This window comes from Leptonotus elevatus, chromosome 12 (genome assembly GCF_054856555.1).
Source record: "Leptonotus elevatus isolate MCC_2025b chromosome 12, RoL_Lele_1.0, whole genome shotgun sequence".
Classification (NCBI taxonomy): Eukaryota; Metazoa; Chordata; class Actinopteri; order Syngnathiformes; family Syngnathidae; genus Leptonotus; species Leptonotus elevatus.
In genome coordinates, this window is record NC_141250.1 from 18,501,296 (window position 1) to 18,526,521 (window position 25,226).

The 25,226-nt window shown below is 40.5% G+C and overlaps 3 protein-coding genes across 4 annotated transcripts; 2 read left to right on the forward strand and 1 right to left on the reverse strand.

The window, feature by feature from the left end:
• Positions 1 to 1,770: 1,770 nt before the first annotated feature.
• On the forward strand, positions 1,771 to 9,285 carry cytip (cytohesin 1 interacting protein). Its single transcript, XM_086091469.1, has 8 exons — positions 1,771 to 2,028; positions 3,071 to 3,108; positions 3,216 to 3,270; positions 4,389 to 4,491; positions 5,846 to 5,939; positions 6,544 to 6,610; positions 6,704 to 6,770; positions 8,024 to 9,285. Exons 1-8 carry the CDS (start codon positions 1,891 to 1,893, stop codon positions 8,467 to 8,469), a joined length of 1,008 nt encoding a protein of 335 aa, XP_085947595.1. The 5' UTR covers positions 1,771 to 1,890; the 3' UTR covers positions 8,470 to 9,285.
• A 1,669-nt stretch (positions 9,286 to 10,954) lies between these two features.
• On the forward strand, positions 10,955 to 13,934 carry ermn (ermin). 2 transcript variants are annotated; one of them, XM_086091886.1, is made up of 3 exons: positions 10,955 to 11,465; positions 12,395 to 12,568; positions 12,641 to 13,934. In XM_086091886.1, exons 1-3 carry the CDS (start codon positions 11,219 to 11,221, stop codon positions 12,922 to 12,924), a joined length of 705 nt encoding a protein of 234 aa, XP_085948012.1. In that variant the 5' UTR covers positions 10,955 to 11,218; the 3' UTR covers positions 12,925 to 13,934. The 2 variants fall into 2 exon arrangements, with proteins under 2 accessions (XP_085948012.1, XP_085948013.1); XM_086091887.1 differs by having other exon boundaries at positions 10,957 to 11,465; positions 12,644 to 13,934.
• Positions 13,925 to 22,461, reverse strand: galnt5 (polypeptide N-acetylgalactosaminyltransferase 5). The gene is made up of 10 exons (XM_086091884.1): positions 21,226 to 22,461; positions 20,988 to 21,154; positions 20,489 to 20,608; positions 19,127 to 19,262; positions 18,854 to 18,973; positions 18,639 to 18,756; positions 17,130 to 17,465; positions 16,497 to 16,577; positions 16,020 to 16,172; positions 13,925 to 15,284 (listed from the first exon to the last, which is right to left on the reverse strand). Exons 1-10 carry the CDS (start codon positions 22,137 to 22,139, stop codon positions 15,144 to 15,146), a joined length of 2,286 nt encoding a protein of 761 aa, XP_085948010.1. The 5' UTR covers positions 22,140 to 22,461; the 3' UTR covers positions 13,925 to 15,143.
• Between the last annotated feature and the right edge of the window lie 2,765 nt (positions 22,462 to 25,226).

A 25,226-nucleotide genomic window follows, 5' to 3' on the forward strand; every position in this document is an offset into this window, starting at 1 on the left:
TGATAATATACTTTTTTTTAATAACTTTTTTATTTATTAGATTAGTCCTTTTAAGCCTCCTTTTGCATCACACAAACGTGACAACTTTGTAACTTTAGAACAAAATATAATTTTTTTAAAATCTTTCTGGACAAATCTCATTTTGTGGAAAAAACAGCTCTTTTATTATTTACACATATTACTTAAATCAAATAAACAGAGAAATTCAAGGAAGAACTGACAAATAAAACATGTTGCATCAGTGTGATAAAGTTGAATTTCCATTGTGCAGATGTTCCTAATATTGTGGCTAGAGGAAAAGTGAGGCTTTGATTTACTTCCAAAAGAACATGCTTGTCGATTTTCATCCAGGGTGCTCTCAAAACAGAGAGTGACACGGGGAGGGGGGGAGGGGGGGGTTGTGGGGGGCTACCAACTCAAACTTCCTTTTGATCGTCAGGGGAGTGTTTCTGCATGGAAGCACACTGCTAAAACCTTCTAAAGCTTACGGGGGTGCGCGCAGGTGTTTGTTCCGCTTTGCTTGCTCCCGACACTTCCTGCATCAAATTGCTGGGACTGCAAAAAAGAAGGGACAATAACCGTCTCAAGTGGAATGATTGACCTCTTGCTTTTTACTTTCCTATCCGACCATGCATCTGCAAGTATGCAAATAAACGTTACAATCAGATCAATAGGTAAGTAGCTTAGAAAAGTTGCCATTACCTTGAAAAAAAAAAAAAGTCAACTTGAAGACAGATTACTAATATATTTGTACCAGTAAGAAGTTTTGTATTTATTGCACCTGAAATATTTAAGCTTTTATTTATTTTTATTTATGAAAGTGAATTTAAATATACTTAAATATAAATAGGCAGCTTTCATACACAAGATCACTCATTGTGCTTCACGAAATTAAAAGTACAAGGTTTAAAAGCATTTACAAACCAACAAAAGTTAAAAACAAAGTAAATAAATACAAATACAGCTTACTAAAATTACAAAAAAAAAAGTGAGATTTTGGAAAATATTGCTTTAAAATTGCGGGAAAGCATTAAAAGCATTTACACCAGGGGCTGACTTCTACTACATCCGTTGGCATATTATTGCATGCAGCACAACAGCTATGAGCTGCTTCACCATGTTTGCTTTGCACTCTGCTGGGTTTCAATTCCATTCGTATTTCTTTAATGCTTTAAATAGACGCCTCAACCTTTTCCTAGTAAATATAATTCCTTCAGTTACACAAATTCAAATATATGTGCCGAATCAAATTCATTTTGAAATTGCAATTATTCCGTTTTTAGTGATGAAATTGAAAACTTTTAAATTCAGTTTATGGTGGCACATATTTCACGCTGTACACCTGTGGTGTATTTTTTTTTTTTCTAGGTGAAAACATTCACTTATATATTTTTATGCAAAACAGCGCTATTGTTCTTTATTAAAAAAAAAAAAAGCATTATGAAAAAAATATGCGTTTTTTTGACTGGCTGAACACGAATACAGTAACCCGCATAATCGATCAATCATTTATTTATTTAGGCTATTTAGTTGTTGTTGTTTTTTTTTGTTTGGTTTTAAATAACAAGTCAATGCTATCAAAGCACACTTTCCACACCGTCAAAGCAAAATCGAGAGCTGCAGGTTGTGATGTGCGGGTTGCCCCCACGAGGGCCACGCACGTCACGTGACGTCAACATCCGCCTTGACGCGTTTGGCTTTCAGCTCCGGCGTACACACACACACACACACACGCACGCACCCCCCCCCCACCCCACCCCCCACCACCACCAAACAGTCAACGGCTTGACAGACGCCACACGAACGACGACGCTTCCCTGAAGGCTCTCCACTCTTTTCCTCTTTCTGTCTCGAACCCCTCACCACCACCACCCACACCAAAGTCCTGCCATGAACACCGGCGGGCGTCCAGCCCAGGCCGGCGCGGAGAGGAAGAAAAGCTCCCTGTGGTACAAACGTTCGCTGAGGGGCAGCAACGACCACCACAGACACCGACACAGCAGCGACTCTCTGCCCAGAGCAGCCAAGGTGAGACGTAATAGCTCATTAGCATTCACATACGTACGTACTTCTAGTCTACTTTGGCATTTGTAAGCACGAGTTGTGTTTTACAGCCGCGTTTAAACGTGGTTGTTTGTTGTACCCGTTCTAAAAAAAAAAAAGTACCTTTACTTACCGAAAAGTAAACACTTTTAAACACAGATTTTTAATATTAGCAATACCTTGTTTTGATTATTGGAGTAGAAGCAGGGATATTATTGAGAACAATAATTACTCAATTAAAATACAGATTCCTGGAAAGTATACTCAAGTGTAGTAATCTTCTTTCAGATCACCTATGTTTGTACCCTTATTTGATCCATAGCATATTTTTTATAGACGATCTAGCAGATGAAAAATTTAATGTTTTATAGATAAGTAGGATTGTGGGTTTAAGACAGATTTGGCTAAAGGACTTGTGTTACAAAATGTCTGGTAAAAGTATTGATTTGACTACTTACAATAAGTAAAAGTAAAAAAAAAAGTACACAATGGAATGTAGGTTTAAACTTAATTTATGCCAGTTACTGTTAGCAAGATTATAGAGTAGTGGCACGTATAGCTTTAGTGGCCAATTCAATCGGCCATTTTTTTATTAACCAACCCAACATATTCTTAAAAAAAAATGCGGTGATAAACACTCAATATACATTTTCCATGAAAAACAGAGGGAAATGGGGGCTAAAAAATATGACCACCGACTGCGCACTTAGGTTTACTTAATAAACTAAAGGTCATGTATATTTTGACAACAGCTTAACAAGTAACATTTACATTTGACACCAATTTGTTCTATATTGAGTGTTTAAAACAAATTCCCATCAGCAATATGAATTTGTGGCCCAAAAGCTCGTGATTTTTTAAAATCTTATTTGTTATGTAACACTGCGGTATTACAACACTCCCTTGTCCCCCCCCACACTGAACTGTGAACTTAATAGTGCCCCTTATAAATTGTACAGCACATTTAACACTAATGTGATTAGTTTACAGTACAAGCATCATTAGTGATTTTGCATTTATTTTGCAGCCTAAACAATTCCTGGTTGACTATTCTGACCCACAAAGGTAAAACATTCATCTTCATTAATTGATTTATTTTTTAAATGAAATGTGCTGTGTCTTAATTTGCATCCTTGACTCAGCATGTTTTTTTTCTTCTTCCTTTTGCACAGAATAGCAATTGTCCTGGAAAAGGAAGACAATGAAGCATTTGGATTTGAAGTTCAGGTAGCTCGAATCCAGGAATCTCTTATGTGTGCGCGTGTGGGGGATTTTTCAAAAGGCCCCTCATGATCCCAACAGCAATTAAAATACATTTCCCTAAATGATGGAATTAAGAAATCGCCTATCGTGAGGAAAAAAGTTGTACTATTGCAATAACATTTAAAAGAATACAGAAGTAATTTGTTGCCATTAAAAGTCGTAATCTTACAAGAACAAACTTTATTTTTCCAACATTAAATTGTAATATTGATGACATTTAATTCATATGATTTATTATGCTATAAAAGTCAAAGTTTAAAGTGGGGCCAACATCTAAAAAAAAAATACAACTATTTTTGGAAGACTTTTACGCGTTTATTTTCCAAAACTATTCTAAATAAAAAACGTTTAAAAAGTCGTTTCTAAAAAAAACAAAAAAAAACAAAAAAAAACCCCCACATTATTCATGTAATGTGTTTTTTGTTCTTTAAAAAAAAAGTCACAATGTCAGATTTTCAAAAGTCTGCACACCCCCATTCAAATATCATAAGAAATGAGACTTCAAACCTTTTTAATGTGACCTCTAGCCCGTACAACAAAAAAAAAAATGTTTTTTTGAAAATGGAAGTGAAAATAAACAACTGCGAAAATGTGGTTTCATGTGTTAAAACACGCCCTCTTATGACTGGGGATGTGGCTGCGGCTAATCAGAATGGACAAATCATATTGAACAGTTTCAAATAGCACTCCGTGTTAGGACAAAAAATGCTTATGTTTGGGAAAAAAAAGAGGCAGAAAAAAGCTTACTAGAACAGCTGAACTTTATTTGTGGTTAATCAGAGGTACTTGAAATAGTGTCAGGTGTTTGCTGACTCCCAATTAACATGATTTTCAAGATAACTGGTTCATCCTGAACACCGCCACATCACATCCCCAATTACAAGCGGGTGTGCACACTTCTGCAACCGCATTGCTGATGCTTAACCATCTTGGCAAGGTCACATTAAGAGTGGGAATAGCTGCCATTTCAACAGGGGTGTGTAGACTTTTGAGTTCCACTTTAAGTCAATCAATATTTGATCAAGTTTCTCTCATAACGTTTTTTTTTTCTTAGCTTCTGTTTTTTTTCTTTTTTTTTGCAGACCCACAACCTGCAGCTGAGGAGCAGCTCTGCAGTGGAAGCGTGCACGTTTGTGAGCAGGGTGGAGGACAACAGCGCTGCAGAGACTGCCGGCCTGACGGCAGGTGAACGAGCTCGCTTCCTCTCATACGAGCCCCTTCCGCTATGCGCGCTCGACCTTATTTGGCCTTTCTGGGTCTCTTTCGTGCCGCGTAAGATTGAGTACAACTGCACACATCCAGTATGAAAACTGCAGTAACTGTATTCATGAGGACTGTCTTTCGGCCTTTAGTTTGACCTATAACATGTTTGTCTATCATTTCTTTTAATCCCCCTGAGATTATTCTCTCCTGGGCCACGCACAGTGACTACTTGTCACCCTTTGGGCCGACTGACTGATTAGAAGTTTGAAGACGCGCACTATCGTCAAATTACTTTTCAATCGTATCCAATCCAATAGTAGTAATTGTCATTTTTAGGTATTGATGGGCTGATTTATTTATTTGTATCAGGGACGGTACATATTAAGAAACATTTCAGTAAATATTAGGGGTGTGCCCAAAAAATCGATTCTTATAAGAATCGCGATTCTCATTTAGTACGATTCAGAATCTTGCCTTGCCTTTGTCTGTGTGTGCCTTTATTTGGAGCGCTGTTCATGTTGTACCCGATTTGGCCACTGAGGGGCAGTGTGGTTCCACGCGGTCTAATACACTGTTAAATTGTAGCCACATTGGAGAGAGTATAAGGAAAAAGTCACGATCAAGTTATTCCAATAAAAGTAGTTTTTTTTGCAGTGTGGAGCCGTCCTTTTGAGTGGTAAAAGTGCCGCGAGTAGCGCGCTAATTAGCATTAGAGAGTCAGACTGGAGTAGACCATTACAATTCTTTGCACATTTATAGATTGAAGCAAAAATCATTGTCAACCAAATCATTTTTGAATTAAAAGTCCTTAATCAAAAATCGATTCTGAATCAAATCGCAGACATAAAAATCGGAATCTAATCGAATCGTGAGACATTCAAAGATTCCCACCCCTAGTAAATATGCCAGAATTAGCAAAAAAGGCTATTTTTCATCTGCAGTCCCGAGACAGATCGTAAATGTCACCCTTGTAAAAAAGAAATAAAATGCACAATAACAATATATTCATGAAAATACTATTAAGTTAAAATACATTTACTAAAATGTACATTAAAACCAACCATGGATAAACAAATATAAGAACCATTATTGTTAGCATTAGCATCATTTTTTAATTCGCGCTATATATGCACAGGTGTGTCTGATAATACGGAAAGTGATATTTCTTGCTCTGCATCAGTGGTGTCACAGTCCGGTCCTCGGGGGGCCCGAGTCCTGCATGTTTTAGAATTTCCCACGTTCAGTAGAGAAACCTCAAAAACATGCAGGACTCGGGCCCTCGAGGACCCGGACCTTGACACATAAACCTAATTTCTGTTATCACTCACCATCGCAGGAGACGTCATCATCACCATCAACGGCGACAGCATTGAAGGATTCTCTCATCAGCACATCCTCGATCTGATAAGACAATCGACCAACAGTTTAAAGTAAGTCGACATGCGCTAGCTAGCTAGGTACACACATACCGATTTTTTTTTATATATTTTTTTTACATCTTAAACTTTTTTTTTTTTTTTTAACTGTCAAAAGACAGCACACACATCAAGTAAAAAATGGATATGTGTGATAAGCACTCAAAAAATGTGTGGCGTACTCTAATTGAAAAGATAATCAGTCAAGGTTTACAATAATCGGGCCGATCAAACCCCAACAAAGCACAATCAACAGACTCTTCTGTGTAACCAATCACAAGAGGCCGTGGATCGGCCGAGGTCGTCGCTCGCACGCACATAGTACATTTTATGATCGTAAGTATTGAACACGTTTACCATTTACGATTGTAACTTTTTTTTTTTTTTTTTTTCTGAGGAGATCAGGAAAGAAACGTCACTCTTAACACACCAAACTCAAACTCGGAATTCGCGATCGTAAATATTGAACATGTTTAACACCTGCGACCGTCGCTGCGCCACGCAGGATAATCAGTCAGGATCATCTTTAAAAAGACATCCGAGAATTTGCCCTTTGCCGACTTTGACCAGAAGAGAGGAAACATGCTCAAATGTCAAGGCGTGTTGTTCCCCATCCCAGGTTAGAAACCGTATGCGGTAGCGTGGTGAAGTGGATCGAGCTGGAGAAGCGGGTCAACCAGCTCAAGGTGCGCTTCTTACTCACTTACACTCAAAAAAAGAAAAGAAAAAAGCACCAGACTTGTTAACTGTGTTTTTTGTTGTTGTCGTTTCCTGCGTAGCAATCGTTGAGTGAGAAACTGCTGGAGCTGCAAGCGCTCACGTTACGGGAACAACGCCTAATCGGAGGTGAGAGGGTTCGGCTCAGCTGTCAGACCACAGCACTTCCTTTTTCACACGCTGTCATCTGTGAAAGCGCGTGTTAGGAATTGAAGCAAGAACTTGACATGTACAGTTATCCCCCCCCCCCTTTTTACAGTTCAATTTACTCTACAGAATTTACTGTATGTTATAACGCCGCTTAGCTATATGCTAACAAATAATGCAAACAGTGTGGCGGCGTTGTAAGCATTTGAGCAACATATTTGAATGCAAATGAGGGGGACAACATGTGTAGACAGATTAGCCTGTTAGCATAACTCCCTTCATCTTTTTTAACCGATTGTCATAATTTAACTCATTCACTGCCATTGACGGCTACAGACGTCAAAAATTCATTTTTAACTATTTCTTTTAGTTTAACTTTTCCCGCTTTTGTTAACAAGAACATGAAAACCTATCATTTTTTATTATACATTTAGAACATATATACAATTTGAGATTAATCGTGAGTTAACTAGTGAAGTCATGCGATTAATTACGCAAAAAAAATTTTAATCGCCTGACGCTCCTAATTTTTTAATAATCTTTTCTTTTTTTAAATCGCGTCAGGCGATACATTTTTTAAAATTGTAATTAATTATATGACTTCAATGGTTAACTCACGATTAATAATAAAAAAAATATTAGTTCTAAATGTACAATATTTTTTTTCTAGGTTTTCATACATAATGTGGGTTTCATATTTGACAAAAGTGGAGAAAAAAAGTTAAACTGGTATAAATAGTTCAAATGAATTTTTGACGTCTATAGCCGTCAATGGCAGTGAATGAGTTAAAAAAAAGCAATGCGTTATCAGGTTGAATCAAGTCGACTAGACTCTTTTTATTTATTTATTTTCATTGGACGTTATTGATTTATTTTCCTCATGTTTCCAGAAAACAAAATATGCTATTAGCCTAACGATATAACAAAACTTAGAGGCAAATATTTATGTATGACTATCTCTATATTATACTGCCCCCAAGTGGCCAATGTGTGCACATCAGGAGCAGCGCAATGTCCACTGAATCAAATTTCATTACAGCATATATAAAATCCAATTAGTGCTATTTTGATTCAAACACGCAGTAACAATTTTCTGTCCCCGTCCCCTTACAAGTATCGTGTGATTTCTAAACGATGGCAGTGGAGTTCCCCTGAAAAATGAAGCGCCGACCAGATTTCCTGTTTTCACCCACCAAGACTCTTTTTTTTTTTCCCCCCTTCTCTTACGTGCGCAGGCACTTTGAAAGAAAGCAACCTCTCGACGGATTCCTCAGAAGCTCAGGACTCCCCCGTGGCCCCGCGCAGCCTCCGCTTTTCCAGCGACAGCAGCTACCGGGGCCTGATGGCCGACGACAGCGACCAGGGCAGCGTGTTCGGCGACCTGAGCTCGCCCGGGCCCTGCAGCGCCGCCGGCGCCGCCAAAGAAGAGCACTTTTTCTCGCGCAGGTACTCGTCGGGCTCCGCCCATCTGCATCACACCATCGGCCGATCCAGCAGCTCCAGTTTGGCCAGCAGCAGCGGCAGCAGCATCGGCTCGCAGTCTCCCACCTGGGACAGGGCCAGGATCTCCGCTTTGTTCGGGACCCTGCCCAGGAAAACCAAACGGACCAACGTTCGCAAAAACATCCTCAAGTTGATTCCTGGACTGCATCAGAGATCGGTTGAAGAGGAGGAGACTTAAGGGGGGGGGGGGGTGGTCACGGGACTTCAAAAACAGAAACAGTCGGTCCAGAAATCAGTTCTGTCGAAATGTTCAAACAGGAAATGAGACCTTATACGAGACGAGGAAAAAAATGGTGTGCTCTTATAGTGTGTGGTGTACTTGACATAACTTTATTTACACCCAGAGTTGCTAGTTTACTCCCTGGGATGAAAAATAATCACTCCACAGCCTACACCAACGGATCATTTTTCAGGGTCATGATAATCGGGCCACGATAATCTCCACTGACAATCACAAATCTTCAGCCAAACCAAAAGTCCCAATACCAAAACTGACCTGTGAGCAGCTCAAGGATTAAAAATGTATTCCACACCTGACCCACACCGAATGATAATCGCATCACACATGATGATACCTTTGCCGACAAATACAAGACGAGGAAAAAATGGTGTGCTCTTATAGTGTGTGGTGTACTTGATATAACTTTATTTACACCCAGAATTGCTCGTTTACTCCCTGGGATGAAAAAAGATTCACTTCACACCACAGGATCATTTTTCAAACTCCTGATAATCGGGCCGATCAACACAGTACACCGCACGATAATCTCCATTGACGATCACAAGTCTTCAGCCAAACCAAAAGTCCCAATACCAAACCGGACCTGTGAGCAGCTCAAGGATTGAAAATCCTTTACACACCTGACCCCACACCGAATGATAATCACATCACACCATAACGATATCTTGACCATCGCAAAGTCTGTCATACCGAAACTGACTCGTGAGAGATTGTGAGAGATTTGCCTCTGGATAATCAGGATCATCTTTTGGAGACTGATAATCAAACGGACCAATAGCGCACACCACACAAACGATAAGTCTCCTCCCCCAAAAGCGATTGACTCGTACCAGGACCGGGCCGCGGGGGAGACTGACTTTCCAAACGTTCCTCTTATCGGTATGTGTGTACCGTGCTTTAGGCAAAATGGCCGACAAATGGAAAGTTTATACTTGGTGTTGTTTATGTAATGTAACTGTTAGTGATCATTATTGGCTGTTTACACTGGACTTGTTTTTGTTTTCCCACGCGTAGCACCCGCCATGTTTACTGTTTTGCCGCGGGTGGCACACAAAAAGCGTTATGAAAACTTTGGAGCGTGCACTGAATAATTATTTTCACAAGATGGCAAATGTTCCCGGATGTCATCTTCTACAGCGTCCTCGCTTGTATAAAAAGAATAAATGCGTTTCCTGCTCTCATCGCAACGCGGTTGCTGTAAGTAGGTCGTGTGCACGGAGCAACCGGAATCGTATTTAGAACCTAAAACAGCACTCTTGCACAGTATAGATACAGGATGTGGGTACGAGAGGTTACTACTTCTGTTTTCATTTTCAAATATGTGTGCATGCGACAAACACTGGCTGGGCTTTGATTTATGTATTTAACTTTCAGTGCCATTTTTTGACTTTTATTTTGCAAAAAAACATTTACATTTAAAAGGCGCTATCTTGATGCTTCATTTGAACAGTTCCTTGGCACAAAAGATGGCGCCAAAGCACTGCATGAAACTCCTCAACTCACTTCAACAGTTCCTTGGCACCGAGGAACAATATGAAGCTCCACAATTCACGTCGACATAGTTCTTTGGCACTAAGAGGCCACAAGATGGCGCCAAAGCACTACATGAAACTCCTCAACTCACTTCAACAGTTCCTTGGCACCGAGGAACAATATGAAGCTCCACAATTCACGTCGACATAGTTCTTTGGCACTAAAAGAGGCCACAAGATGGCGCCAAAGCGCTACATGAAACTCCTCAACTCACTTCAACAGTTCCTTGGCACCGAGGAACAATATGAAGCTCCACAATTCACGTCGACATAGTTCTTTGGCACTAAAAGAGGCCACAAGATGGCGCCAAAGCACTACATGAAACTCCTCAACTCACTTCAACAGTTCCTTGGCACCGAGGAACAATATGAAGCTCCACAATTCACGTCGACATAGTTCTTTGGCACTAAGAGGCCACAAGATGGCGCCAAAGCACTACATGAAACTCCTCAACTCACTTCAACAGTTCCTTGGCACCGAGGAACAATATGAAGCTCCACAATTCACATCTACATAGTTCTTTGGCACTAAGAGGCCACAAGATGGCGCCAAAGCGCTTCATGAAGCTCATCAACTCACTTCACCGTAGCTCCTTGACATCCAACATGTCACAAAGCAATACATGAATCTCCTTGACTCATTTCTACAGTTCCGAGAAAAGCGATCCTCGTATACCATGGAGCGTTTATGCTCGAGTACAAAACAGTAAAGTGAGAAATCCTTCAAAATGCTCCCAAGACGTCGAGAAGAACAACACACAAGCGGTGTAAGTATAGTAAACCTATGGGAGAATGTTAATTCCGCCTGGAAACTTTACAGAAAGAAGATTGGTCACCCAAGAAAGATTAGGGATCGGGTCCACTCGCTGTATGTTGTGAAGCTCGAGTCACAAAGAGGCTTTTTGTTGGAGCCCACAACAAAACCTCTGTTCATTGGCGATCCGACGCTCACAAACGATTACGTCGGGGAGAGGACCGCCAAGCTTGACCTCGCGCTACCGACTCGCGGCGCGACACGGACGGACTATTTGCAAGCAATTTACAGGACAAGCGAATTACTCGTTCGTCACTACGAGTGGACATGAACGCAAAGTCGAGCCAAAGGATGTTACTTTTCTGAGTCGACGGTAAAAATAGCCAAACTGTTTTCAAAGATGGACATGCAGGAGAGCCCAATGTTTGCAAAGCTTGCAGATCCCGAAAGGGAGGAGGAGGAGGAGGTTGTAATGGCGTCGCCGGTACTCGAGATCATTTGCGGATTGGCCCCCGAGACGAAGATCCACAACTCGGAACCAGAGGACAGAGATGCGTGGTCGGTGGAGGAAGGAGACGACTCGGTCTTCTACAGTGACGAAGACCAAGCGGACGAGCGTGGGCGGCCCTCCAGATCTCAAGATCCAGGCAGGTGCAACAATGAAGCGGCTAGGGGGGCAAAGGAATTTTACAGAAAATGTCTGGTAAATTTCTGTTCAAGTTACAGAACATTTGGCATACATTCCCAGAAAAAATGTTTAGTACATTCCCGGAAAATGCCTAGTATTTTTTGAGAACATTTATAGTAAAGTTCCAGAAAGTTTCCACAAAATTTCAAGAATATTTTCAGTAAAGTTCCAGAAAATTTCCCAGAAATTTTCCAGAAAGCCTTTGTTTAATTCCCCCCAAAATGTTTGGTACATTTCCACAAAATGTTTAGTATGTTTACAGAAAATGTCCAGAAAGTTTGTTAAATGTAATTTTCTAGGTTGTTTACAGTGAATCCCCAGAAAACGTTTAGTAATTTCCCCCAAAATATAATATATGCTAAATTTCCAGTAAAGTTCCAGAAAATTACCAGAACATTTCAATTAGATATCTAGAAAGTCTGTGGTACATTTTCCGAAAATATATATATATTTTTTTGTTTGTTTGTTTGTTTTTGGCGGGGGGGTTACATTTTGTAGATGTTTCTAGGAAATTCTCATTTAGTAAATTTCCAGAAAATACTTGACACATTTCCAGTAAATTCCCAGACCATTTTCAGAAAGCTTGACGTAAATTCCCAGAAAATTTTCTGTAAATATTTCGGACAAACTTCCATAACATATCTGGTAAAATTCCAGAAAATGTTTCAACTGCTTTCTGAGTTTGGTCACGTGACATTAGCTCGAGGGAACTATGACGTCAACTTTATTTGACAGCAGAGGGCAGCATAGGACAAATTGCAGCACCAAAATCAATGGTAATGGACGGATTCATCTTCTTAATTGTTATTCACAAGCACAATAAATCACAATAGCGTGTTTAGACGAGTGAGGCCGCATATGGAAATTCACGGACTTTTGCAACCGCAGAAGCTGCCAGTGTGCACCGACAACCTTCAGAGAAGAGCGGAGAGGCCCCGCAGGTGCAAATCCAAGAGGAAATTGCGCGAGATGCCGAAACGAGTGCGATTGACTCTCCTGACCTTCGTGGTGCTTTTAAAGACAAGCAAGAAAGTCCTGAGCAGAGCGAATACGCCGAAGAAGGTAAGCGCCGCACTACTGCTGCTGTTCAACTTGCGCTCTAGTCGTCCTACCATCCGTTTGTTTACACGAAAGAAGAACGACCAGCTGAGGAGCAGCCAACCGACGGCGAGAGTTTCCCCGAGCCGCCGAGCTCGAGCTCCGATTCCGTCCGCCGTCCCGACGCGTTTGCAGGAAACGCCGTCCCCGCCTACTCCACTCTACCTCTCCCCAAGAAGTCCTCCGACAACCCGGCGTGCCAGGAATCCTTCAACCGCCTCGCCGTCTCCAAGTACAGCTCCGTGTCCTACCGCAAGATCCGGCGAGGAAACACTCGCAAGAAAATCGAGGAGTTTGAGTACATCATGATGAATTTGTAGTGGCGGCAACATCAAGGTGTGACGCAAAGAACAACTTTTCACATTTCAATTCTAAAATCAACAGTAACCGATGATGCGTTTCTAGCTTTCTCCGTTTTTCGGCCTTTCACCAAAAACACCGGTTTCTAACCAAAAAGTAGACAAAGCAAGCTTTTTTGATGGAAAGAAACGCCAAAGAACAGGACAGCGCCTTATATGGGGTTTTGCTTCAAATCAATAGTGGATAACTTTAATAAGATGCTCAAAATAGAACGGGAACATTTTAAATCTTAAGTCTCCTGATATCTTGTCCACGCTCTTAAAACGACACTGTGCGAACTTGGGATTTCCACAGTGATGATTGGGAGTTCCCTTTCATTTGGGTTCAAATTTTCAAAACAAATGTTTCTTGAAAAAGCTTAATTTTGCAGTGTGGGCTGAAATATGTGACACAGGAAATTTTGAATGTCTTCACTGGAACTCCATTGCAATGTTGCTAACAATAATACCCTCCTATATTTAAAAGGAAGCACCCATACCACAAAGGTTCGAGAAAGATGTCATAAAAGGTCAGAGCTGCTCAAGACGTTTTTCCCAGAGAGCCCCCGTGTCTCACGTGCTGAAAAACGAAAGGTGCTGATTGGACGAAGAGGAGATCCGTGTTTCTGCGGTCAATCGATCGAACTGAATTTGTAAAAATCATTTTCTGAGAAGATCAATTTCAGGGAAAATTTCATCATTTCACATTAATTTTCAAGTTTATTGGACTTCAGTTCCAAACTAATACATTCGAATTGTAGAATTTAGATTCAGTTTTTCAATGCAATTATTCAATGATTGAAATTAAGTTTCTGGTGGCACATATTTCAGCCCATACACCTCTGTACTTTTTTTCCTTTTTAATATAACAGACGTGATTGCAAAGGTTTTATGTCGCCTTAACATAAATGTAAAACACTTATTTTACACAGTTTTAATTATAAAGAATGGTGCAAATGTGAAATAAACACATAACTTCTGTTTAAACCAGATCTCAGTTCATTTTATTTGCACGTTTTTCCAAAACAACAAAACAAAAACGATTTTTTTTTTTGTCCTTTCCAGAAAGTCCTCGTGTGAGAGGCTTTGTGATCGTTTCAGGCCAAACACCGCCCTCTAGTGTCAAAAGCACAACTGTACAAAGAGAGCAATCCCACCACCGCAATGATGAAACATTTAAAACCACAGAAGACCTGAAGTAAACCACACCTTTAAAAACTGGCAACTCGGCTCGTACCCATTTGGCACGTTTTTGTCTAATTGTGTTCAATCGTCGCGATGGAGTCCGAGACTTTCACAGGATACGAACCAGGCACAAAATTGGTCTTAATTTACAATATGCTGCTACATCCAATGCGGAGATTGTTGTAAAATGTAACCAAAAAAAACAAAAAAAAAACAAAATCAGCTACTTGTGTTTAAGTTAAGTCAATGGAGTGATAAGGAAAAGACAGAGGTTTGTATAAAAAGGTTATGAAATCATTGCACATTCCCACTGTCCCTGCTTTATATGAACTCATTCACTGCCATTGACGGCTATAGACGTCAAAAAGGCATTTGAACTATTTCTATTCGTTTCACATTTTTCTCACTTTTGTTAACAAGAGTATGAAAACATAAAAAAAAAATCTTACATTTAGAACAGATATAAAATGTTTGATTAATCGTGAGTTAACTCGTGAAGTCATGCGAATAATTACGGAAATATTTGTATCCCGTGACGATCCTAATTCTCAATCTTCTCTATTTTTAATAATCTTTTTATTTTTAAGAAAATATTATTATTAAAAATTAGGGGCGACAGGCGATACATTAAAAAAAAAAAATCATAATTAATTGCATCACTTCACTAGTAACTCAATCAATCAATTTATTTCATTAATTTTGAAAAGAAAAGAGACAATAAAAAGCAAAATTCTAATTCCAAGTAAAGCAAAAGAATGAAAATCAAATCCCGAGGTTTTCATTCTCTTGTTAACAAAAGTGGAACAAAATGTTAAACTAATAGAAATATTTGACGTCTATAGCCGTCAATGGCAGTGAATGAGTTAATGACTCGCTCGCACTTTTTTTTCTTCTTTTTTTTTTTTTAGTCTTCGTTTCAGAATAGATTTTCTATCCTCGATACCCACCTTTAGGGTCCACTACTGAAGCTGAACAAATCCCGTGCTCGTGCACCTTTACCAGTACGTTGTTGCTCTTCACTTGGCGTAGTAGTGTGTGAACTGCCATTGCTGGAAGGGGCTGTCGGCGTTGCAGGTTGCGAGGCGAAGGATGCGAAATTTGGGAACCGCTTCCATACACACGTGTGTGGAGCCCTTCTCAGCTATCAAGTGCTCAGGCTGGACAAAGACAACAAAGCGACCACCATGTGACGGCATGCATGATTGTTGTCGACAGGAAACTTTTCAGCATGGATCAAGACGGCTATAGACGTCAAAAATTCATTTGAACTATTTCAATTAGTTTAAACATTTTCCCCACTTTTGTTAACAAGAGTATGAAAACCTAGATTTTTTTTATTGTACATTTAGAACAGATATAAAATTGGTGATTAATCGTGAGTTAACTAGTGAAGTCATGCGATTCATTTCAATTAAAAAAATGGAATCGCCTGACGCCCCTAATTTTTAATAATCTTTTCTTTTCTTTTTTTAAATCGCGTCAGGCGATTAAAATTTTCTATTTTAATTAATCACATTACTTCAATAATTAACTCACGATTAATCACAAATTTTATATCTGTTCTAAATGTACAATAAAAAAAAGGTTTTCATTCTCTTATTAACAAAAGTGGAAAAAGTGGAAAATTAATAGAAATGGTTCAAATGAATTTTTGACGTTCATATGAGTTAAAACAAAAACAAAAACGTATAAATACATCTTTGGGACCGTGATGATATTTAAAATAGAACATATTTATACTTTTTGGGGAGCAAATGAGTTAAATAGATATAGATATGATAATAATAATAATAACTCTCTGACAAAAAAAAAAAAATCAAAGTACGCCGTAGCCTCCGATTGCAGAACAACAACCTGAATTCAGCAACACTCCCCACCCGTGTGTAACCTACCAGTCTTGACTTGGGTGATTTATGCAGCCAGCGTTGTGCGCTGTGGGTGCGACTACACGGCTGTACGCTCAAACTGCTTTGTTTGAAACTGTGCTCCAAGCAGTGATGCTGCTGGCGGACCTGATGCAGCCACGTGTAGTTAAAGTGCTGACTCTGAAAAGTCAAACAAAAAGGAATACATTTGAGAAATAAACCAAGAATTGACTAAATTGATGGTTATTTAATATGGAGATTAAAGGTAAATATATTTGAGTATAATCTTGTTTAAAAAAAAAAAAAAAAAAGCACATTTGTTTTCCTTTGTGATGAGAGCAAAAAATTTGAGGTAAACACAAAGTTGACATTTACGCTTAAAATGTGGGACATTTTCATGAAATGATTAATGGCCAATTCAAAAATATCGGCATCGAGTCTGAAAGCCGATAAAGCTGGCAAAGTCCCCATTTTCCCATATAGCCTAGCTTAAATGAAAGCTACCTGCTTGCTGAGATCACACTTGTCGAAGAAGAGAACGCCGTCCCGCATACAAAGACAACTTCTTAAGCCTCGATTGAAGATCTGCGTGAAACGGGAGAAACCTTTTCAATTTTCACTCAGCATTTAACTTCAATACAGCGGAACCTCGAGTTAACGGAAGGACGGACCTCGGATTCAAAACGGTGTCAAGTTCACTTGTTAATCTTTAGCCTGCAGTAAAGTTCTTAACCAGCAAAGAAGTTCATGAAATTCCAAAAAAGAGAAATTCAAGCGATTTTTAAACTTATCAAACGATTTACACCATGCCAATTTTAAAGAATCGGTACTGAGAATCCTTTGGACCTCAAATTGAATTCAGCAACCGGAATCGGAACCGTCCAAATTCAAATGATGGCTTTACAATCATTTTGTACTCTAATGGGTATTTGTAGGCTACGAAAAAAAGAATATAACAATTCGACTAAGTGCAATTTCTGGAGAAATTCTGGAACGCTGAAAGCAGAATGCTAAGATTTGAATGCAGGTGGAACGCATCCACACCAAAATAACTTCAACATAACGGATGAGCCCTTCCCCCCCAACCGACCCGTTAAACGGCGGTCCCGCCGTACGGCAGAAGGCCAATCAACATACCAGACCCTCCGCTTTGACCCGAGGAGCCTCCAACTCGGGGTACACGTTGTCCAGGTACCACTTGAAGCTCTTGCAGTGGAGCCCGCCCCTCAGCTTGACCTGCTGGTCGAGGTCGCCCACGTCCACGCCGTTGCCGCTGTCGTCCAGCAGGTGGTGGTAGCCGTGGCCGTAGAAAAGATCCTTGTACTCGTCCAGCCACACTTCGGCCACCCGGGCCAGGTTGCGCTCCACCGTCTTGCGCCGGTCCTTGGGGAACGTGTACGGGTTCTGCCCGCGGAAGATGTGGCCCACTCGGGAGCAGGGGATGATCTCGATCTCGCCCCCGCACATCCACACCTGTTCAAGCGGGCGAGTCGCAGGATTTGGTATGACGCGCGGCAAATTCATTGAGACTATGTGACAAGTGGATCTTGTGAAAAACGTCTTTGTGAGAAAAAAGAAGAAGACACGTTAGCCTCGAGAATCCTCCATTAAAGCCCATGACTTATTCTACATCCCACGAGTGCTGTCAGTATCGATTATTTTTAAAATCGATCAATCGATCTATTATTCAATCGATTAATCGGATTTATTTTATTTTTGCATTCAAGTGTATCACAAAAGCATTTTTCCCTGATTACTGTTATTTATTTCGTACTTCACATTCGTATATTGATTAAAAAAAAAGAAAAGAAAAGAGGGGCAAGGGGGAGTGATGCTGTACTATGTTACCGCTTCGGTCATTGTTTTCCAAAGTCTCGATTACTGAAATGGTTGTCGATTAATTTGATAGTTGATTATTTGTCACTTAATTGATTAATCATTTTTGCAACATTCTGCGGTCGTGCTGTCACTCTTGAATATTCTTAGAATCAATTGTTCAATCGATTCATCGACTAATCAGAGTCATTGCGTATTACAAAAGTATTTTTTTCCCCTGATGACGGTTTATTAACTAGCGATTGGTACTTTGTATTCGTATATTAATTAAGAGAAAAAAATGTGGGATTGATGTACTATGTTACTGGTTTGGTCATTCTTTTCCAAAATTAAAAACAGATGTTTGCAAATGTCTTATTGTTGATTAAACAGAAGATAATCAGTCTTCTTTCATCAATGACTACAGAAATTAGTGAACAATTACTGTTGATATACTGAAATCAGAGGATTTGGACAATTTTAGATTTCATTTTTTTGGGGAGGGGGGGCTCCAAACGATTACTCGATTATTAAAATAGTTCATTTTATTTATTTATATTTTTATATAGTTGTTTCATTTGATAATCAATTACTGTACTTTCCGATGATTCATCGATTCATTTTGACAGCTCTATTATGCAGTTAAACATACAAATAATTACAACTGCGTTATCTATTCAAGTGTTTGAGCCACCTGATGATTGATCGAGGCCTCTGTTAAAATGGAATGACAAAAAAATTATAGTAATTAGGACAAGAAGGAACTAAGGAGTGTAAGCACTAAATAGTTCAAGAGACAAACAGGTTTGCGTCAACATTTCCGAGCGCTACCTTAAACGAAATCTCCATGTTCTCCCCGCCCCAAACTTCCAGGCCAGGATCGTAGGCGCCGAGTTCGTAGAAGTAGGTTTTATCGATGGAGAAAAGCCCTCCGGCCATTACGGGGCATCTGTGAGGTGGAAATAAAACAAAGTGAGCGACACCCATGAAGGAAAAAAAAAATTAATTTTTTTTTAAAAAAAGTGTGTGAGGGCATTTCGGGTTACCTGATGGGATCGGCGGCGGTCAAATTGTTTTTCTTGACGTACTCGTCTGATAGGGCCTTCCAGCCAAACACGAGCGGCCAATTGAAAATGCCTCTCTGGAAGTTGTCAACCAGCTTGTAACTAAAAGCAAGAGAAAAGTACTATATTCATTTTTTTTTTAAAATCACTTTTATGACGGTTCGAGTCGTTAGTGCGCGCCCGCTTCACGGTTCTTTCGGTTAATTGTTCCGGTTCGCACGACTTGACTTCCAACAAACGCATCTCCGGCGTCACCTCATGTCCTCGTCGCTGATGACTTCGATGACCGGGCAGGCCACCTTCCGGCGATCGACGTAGATGCGCTCCAGCAGAGGCTCCAGCCAGCCCACGTTGCATTCGATGTGCGAGTCGAGGAAGGTGAGAACCTCACCTGGCAGCGGGGCAGAGCAAACATCCTGTTACGCTAACACAACCGCACCATTGCACGCGGCAATATTTACATTTGGTAGACTGCTGCTTTATGAGTTTAATACCGGATGGGGGCGTCGACAGCAGGGATGGATCGCGGGTCCACTGCTCATTTGTCAACACCACCAAGCATTAGCAAGAGGTCCTATATTTGTTGCATTTGTTTAGCTAGTCCCCCCCCCCTGAAATTAGCTTATTTAAATGTACAGGGCCCGACCAATTCATCGTCTGATTATTGTGCTTCAAACTTTTTGCCAAAACAATTTGTTTCTTTTCTTTTTTCTTTTCACGCTGTGAAAGTACCACGAATGCACCATTTCACTTGCGTAGCATTAGCAACAAGCAAGTGTGTAATGTATGTTATTCTGTTGTCCCGAAGCGCCCTTTAAGATGTTTTTAATGACGCCCCAGTTAGTTAACTGTAAAACCAAACACACGACATGAAGAAGAACAGCCACTGCTACTTTATATTTAAATGAAAAACGTGCTTTGTTTTTTTTAAAACATCGCTAGCCTAGCGCTAATGCTAAAAGCCAAGGGATTCCACAAATGCTAACCGGAAGTTAGCATCGACTTCGGGAGCTTATGTTATTCTGGTTATTCTGTTGTCCCCAAGCTTCCTTTAAGACGTTTAATGACACCCCGGTTTGAGTTTAATGTAAAACTAAACGCGTGACAATAAGAACTACATCCGCTGAATATTTGAATACAAAACATGCTTCGTTTTTTAAAACATCACTAGCCTAGCGCTAATGCTAAAAGCGAAGGGAAGATCCCATTCAAATGCTAACAGAAAGTTAGCATCAACTTCGAGAGTGTTTTTCCTTCAAATAACGAACTATGAGTCATTTAGTTATATAAAAATACAATTTTACATTCCATAGAGAGCATCAATTAAAAAAAAAAAGTGTGTGTGTGCGCGTGTGTGTAGCATCTCAGTCATCCAAGTCATGGGAATGTGCAAAGGTTTGAATCAAGGCAACTGGACTGTTTTTTTTTTCTTCTTGAATTTTGAAAACATTAGAATTATTCAAAATGCTAAAGTTTTCACACAACTGTCTATTGTTTTAAGTAACTGCAATGTTTGTAGAGCGACTCCAATTGGAGATAAAGATTAAATTATTTAACCAATCCAATAGCTTGGAATGGTCATTTTGACATCAGCAACTCAAAACCAGAGCGTCGTACCTTTGGCAACAGCCGCTCCAGCCATCCGGGCTCGGATAAGGCCTTGGCGCTCCTTCAGGTGAATGACTCGAACCTTGGGTAAGTCGGCCATGTACTTGTCGAGCTGATCCTTGAGGTAAGCTGAAAACAAAGTCAATACACAGACTGAAAAGTGACATCGAAAAGTGAATGCAACTCTCATGATCCTTTTAGGTCCACATTTATTTTGGAATCTAGTTTTTATTTTTATTTTAGTTTTTATTCATTTATTTTTTTACTTTTGTTTATATGTTCTTGTTTTTTATTTCGATTTCTATTTTTTATATTTAATTTTTAAATTCTATTTCTATATCCATTTTTATTTTCAGTATTTATTTATTTATTTTTATTATATTTCAACTGGGAGTGACAAAAAGTTGTGTTTCTTTCGAGAGATGTTTTGATAAGTTTCCCATTCCTTCGACTGTGCGAAAGTAAAAACAGGTCAAATGTCTTCGTGACAGTCAAACGCTGCCGTCACCTTTTTCGCTGAAGTCGTCCACGAGGATGACCTCCTTGAGGAGGCGCGGCGGCGACCGATTGAGGACGCTGTGAACGGAGCGCAGCAGGGTGGACCACACTTCGTCCACGAAGCAGAAGATCACGCTGGTGGACGGCAGGTCGTCGTGGACCACGTTGCCGGCGCAACTGTTGGAAAAGGAAGCGGGCCACGTCAGGTGAGATGTCGGTGAGCGCAACGGCGCGCGCGCGCGACTCACATCTCAGGCCTGGTGTCGGGAATGGCGCGGTCCACCGGGATCTGCTCGCTCAGGTGGACGTTGAAATAGCCCTCGTTCCACCGCTTCTTCACCTGCGCGTCCTGTTCGCCGGGGACGACCACCGCCTGGCCGAACTGGCCGACGGCGTTGGGATCTCGGGGGGAGGCGGTCATGTCGAGGAATAGCACCTGGTGGACACCCGCCTTGATGGAACGGGTATCTTTTACATGGACTACTTTTGAGTCATTTTTAAACATCGCCCCAATGTGTTTCTCCTCCTTCATTGAAGACGTGTTTGGTGGTCCTTGAGCGGGAACGTCTTCAATTTGGTTGATGGCAAGTTCTTTAACGGGAAGTTCTTCCTTCACCGCTTCCTGCTGATTGAACTCTCGAACGCTTGCATTTCCAGCTGTCTTCGCAAATTCGATGATCTTCTCTTTAAAATCGCGACGGTTTAGTTCAATGGAATCTTCCTTTACTACATTTTTTTCCAATAGTGGTACGTGATCCAAAAACAAGGTCACAGGCTTGTTAACAACAAATTCTGGTTGAACCTTAGGATCGCCTTGGGGATTCTTCTGTTGGTCGTTACCAGCTTTCCCCTCCTTCCTCCGACGTCTGAAAAGGTTGACCGGTTGGGGGTTCGGACTCTCGTCTTCTTCGTCGAAGTCCTGATCTTGACTCACCGCCAACTCGTCCATGAGCTGGGTGACTTTTTCCTGCTGGGCGACTTTTTCCTGCTGTGTGGCAAGCTCTCGCTCCCGGATCACTTTCACCGCCATGAGATGACTGGTGGCGTCACCGATGGACAGGCGGAGAGCAGCCATGTCCAGCAGCAGCCAAATGACAGAAGCCACGAACACGAACGCCAGGACCCTCCTGCTACTCCGCAGGTACCTCCAACACGCTATCATCCTAAATAAGTGTAGAAAATATCAAAAGTATCACATTGAGTGGGCGGCAACTGGCGTTCTGGGTTCACGTTTCTTTCCAACGGCAGTTAGCTGCGTGCGTGGCATGCTACAAATCTCACATCGCACGGGGGACACAAGGACAGCGTTGTTAGTAGAATACCACAACAATGTTACGGGAACAACTTTATCCACATCGCCGTGTCCCAAGCGTCGCAACCCAAAGTCCAAAACTTCTGTCCCCCACCGACTCACTCAAGTTCTTCAAGTTGTCATTCATGCAAGCGGTTAGTTCACGTTCAGGCGCAGCGTGGCTCTGATTGGACGAAAAATGCCCCGAGGTAACGTCAAGGTGGCGTGGAAGCATAACAGGAAACCGTGGTGTTGAATTTCAAAATAAACCCTCCGAGGATTCCACACACAACACGAGCCTGGTTAAATTTAGCAAAACCTATTTTTTCTCATGTTTTTGAAAGAGATAAAAGTATATTTACTTTTCATTTCTACTTCTAAAAATAATAAGGCTGTCAAGACTTTAACTTTTTTTCTTACTTTAATTAAGACCACTGGCATCTCCCTTTTACTATTATTATTATTTTTTAAACTGTTATGTTATAGCGAGGTTGCGTATAATGACTTAACTTGTAAGTTTACTGTGCTGCTTATGTTTGGCATGTTCTGGTTCTTGGTTTCAACAACAAAAAAGGATTTGAAAAAAAAAAAGTAATTTTCAAAGAAACGTCACACACGAACAGAAAAAAATCACGAGCCTGGCAGGAAAAGGGCGACGGCTTTCAGATTAAAACTTGATTTCTGCTGTGCTGCTAGTGCTTCACAAAAGACACCTGGCCTGCATATGATTCATCAAAGTTTCTGGTAAGGCCTGTTGCGAAGTCGTTACATATTTAAAATGCGGTTTAACTTGTTCAACGGCACCAATTAGCTGTGGTTGACAACATGGCGACGTTAAAGGGATTGTTTGTGTCAAACCTAATTATGAAGACTCAAAACCAACGCCAAAAGTGCTAACATTATGTAAGAATCCATTATTATATTAAATCACGTCATTAATTTATATAAAAAAAGAAGAAGGAAGTATTTGTTAAATCGTTTAATAAGCAGTTAGTTGTCAGTTATTTGAATAATTGTTACATTGTCTGCTTAATTTAATATGCACTATACTTGTTGCAAACAAGCGAAGTGTGAGTCTCTATCGCTGATCTGCGTGGGTGCAGTCAATGAATGGAGCAATAATCACTCAAATATCCACACCCTCCTTTATGTTATACCGTTTCCTCTCTTTTTATTATTAGAAATTTGCTACAGTGGCCAAAGCACTTTGCTTGTGCCTTGATAATTGCACCATGTTATTTGTGGTTCTATAAAAAAAAAAAAAGCAATGATATATGTGGCATCTGAAAATGTTGTTTCCTGATAAGACCACCAGGGGTCTCAGTTTTTCTGCTGCAGTGTGCGAGTGTGTGGCAGTGAGTTGACTTGTATTCCTAACAACATCATCACGTCACACAAAACTGGTTAAAATATTGGAAATATATTTTTTTGTGTGTGTAATTTGTTTAACTAGACAAACAATATCGGTCTTTAGGAGTCGTTGCTTTTCAATTCAGCTGAACATGAGGTAGTATTTGCATCCTAGCACTCCTGAATCTTAATATTGCAACACATACACACACACACACGCACACGCACACGCACACAAGGCGCATATCATATATATGCAGGCACACATGTACAATCCCATTTGTAAAAGGCATGTTAGTGCAGCCATTAGGCGGTGATTAGCGGAGACGGCCACAGGTTTTCCTCTTCATCAGCCGGCCTCTCCGGGGAGTCCCGTTGGCTCCATGCAGACGATTAACAGCACCATGAGGAGGGAGGGCAGTAGCGGCTCCCGCGGTGGCTGCCCTTAGCCGCACTACACACGCTTTCATTAGTGTGTGTGAGCCCGATGATTTGCCTCGGGACAAGCCCCAGGCAAAGTCTTGGGTGCTTTCATGGGCTGCACAATGTATTCATGTATTCATACACAGTTAAACATACACGCACACTCGTGATGGCATCATTAGCTGAATTTGTATTTGGTGTTAAATTGAACGGGTTAAAGGAGGTTTTTCGGGGAGCACTTGCACATCGGGTTGAGGAAAGCAATGGGGTGGATTAGGATTACACAAAAGTTGCTTTCATGGGGTGGGGTCACGTCAGGGCACGTGGAATGTATAGTTGTGCTTGTATGTCAATTGATGAGCACAATTGTAAATGTACAAAAAAGCTAAACGTCGCTTATTGACACAAAAATGCGATGAATCGTCACCAAAATGTCAGAACAATTGACACAGTATTTCTAATTTCATGAGCATTATAAAAGCCTTTTTCTTCACCATACAGTGCGCTCATAAGATTACATACCTTTTAAGGTGTGTCAACTTTCAAGCTCAACTGTACACGCAGAATGCACAAAAGTTAAATTTCCAGCTATTGTGTGACATTTTGTGAGAATATATTCAGGAGATTTAATTGGAAGTCAACCTTAAACATTTCTTGACAATAATCTGTTATATGTGACCTCACTCGTTTAAACATGACATTCTGATTAATATTACATTTGTGGAATGTAAATTATGAAGCAAAATCCAGCCATTTTTATCCATCTCAGGGGGCGGCCATTTTGCCACTTGCAGTCAACTGAAGATGACATCACAGTTGCTAAGAGCTCAGGCAATGACCAATCACAGTTCAGCTGTTTTCTAAAGCTGCGCTGTTATTGGTTGTTAGCTGAGATCTGAGCAACATTGATGTCATCTTCAGTCAACAGCAAGTGGCAAAATGGCCGCCCCCTGAGATGGATAAAAACGGCTGGATTGTGCTGCTTACTTAACTCATATTCCACTAATGCAATATTAACCAGAATACCATATTTAGACAAGTGGGGTTGTATAGAACATATTATTGTCCCCCTAAATTTAGGGGGGTTGACTTTCTCTTTAAACTCATTCACTGCCATTGACAGCTATAGACTTAAAAAAAATAATTTGAATGATTTCTATTAGTTAAATAAAAAAATAAAATAAA

Coding starts and splice junctions, on each gene's coding strand:
- cytip (XM_086091469.1), top strand. CDS start 1,891: ATGAACACCGGCGGGCGTCCAGCCCAGGCCGGCGCGGAGAGGAAGAAA. Junction 3,271..4,388: donor CATTTGGATTTGAAGTTCAG/GTAGCTCGAATC, acceptor TTTTTTTTGCAG/ACCCACAACCTGCAGCTGAG. Junction 4,492..5,845: donor GACTGCCGGCCTGACGGCAG/GTGAACGAGCTC, acceptor TCACCATCGCAG/GAGACGTCATCATCACCATC.
- ermn (XM_086091886.1), top strand. CDS start 11,219: ATGGACATGCAGGAGAGCCCAATGTTTGCAAAGCTTGCAGATCCCGAA. Junction 11,466..12,394: donor CTCCAGATCTCAAGATCCAG/GCAGGTGCAACA, acceptor TTGCAACCGCAG/AAGCTGCCAGTGTGCACCGA. Junction 12,569..12,640: donor GAGCGAATACGCCGAAGAAG/GTAAGCGCCGCA, acceptor TTTACACGAAAG/AAGAACGACCAGCTGAGGAG.
- galnt5 (XM_086091884.1), bottom strand. CDS start 22,139: ATGATAGCGTGTTGGAGGTACCTGCGGAGTAGCAGGAGGGTCCTGGCG. Junction 20,609..20,987: donor GGACGACTTCAGCGAAAAAG/GTGACGGCAGCG, acceptor CTTTGTTTTCAG/CTTACCTCAAGGATCAGCTC. Junction 18,974..19,126: donor ATCAGCGACGAGGACATGAG/GTGACGCCGGAG, acceptor TCTTGCTTTTAG/TTACAAGCTGGTTGACAACT.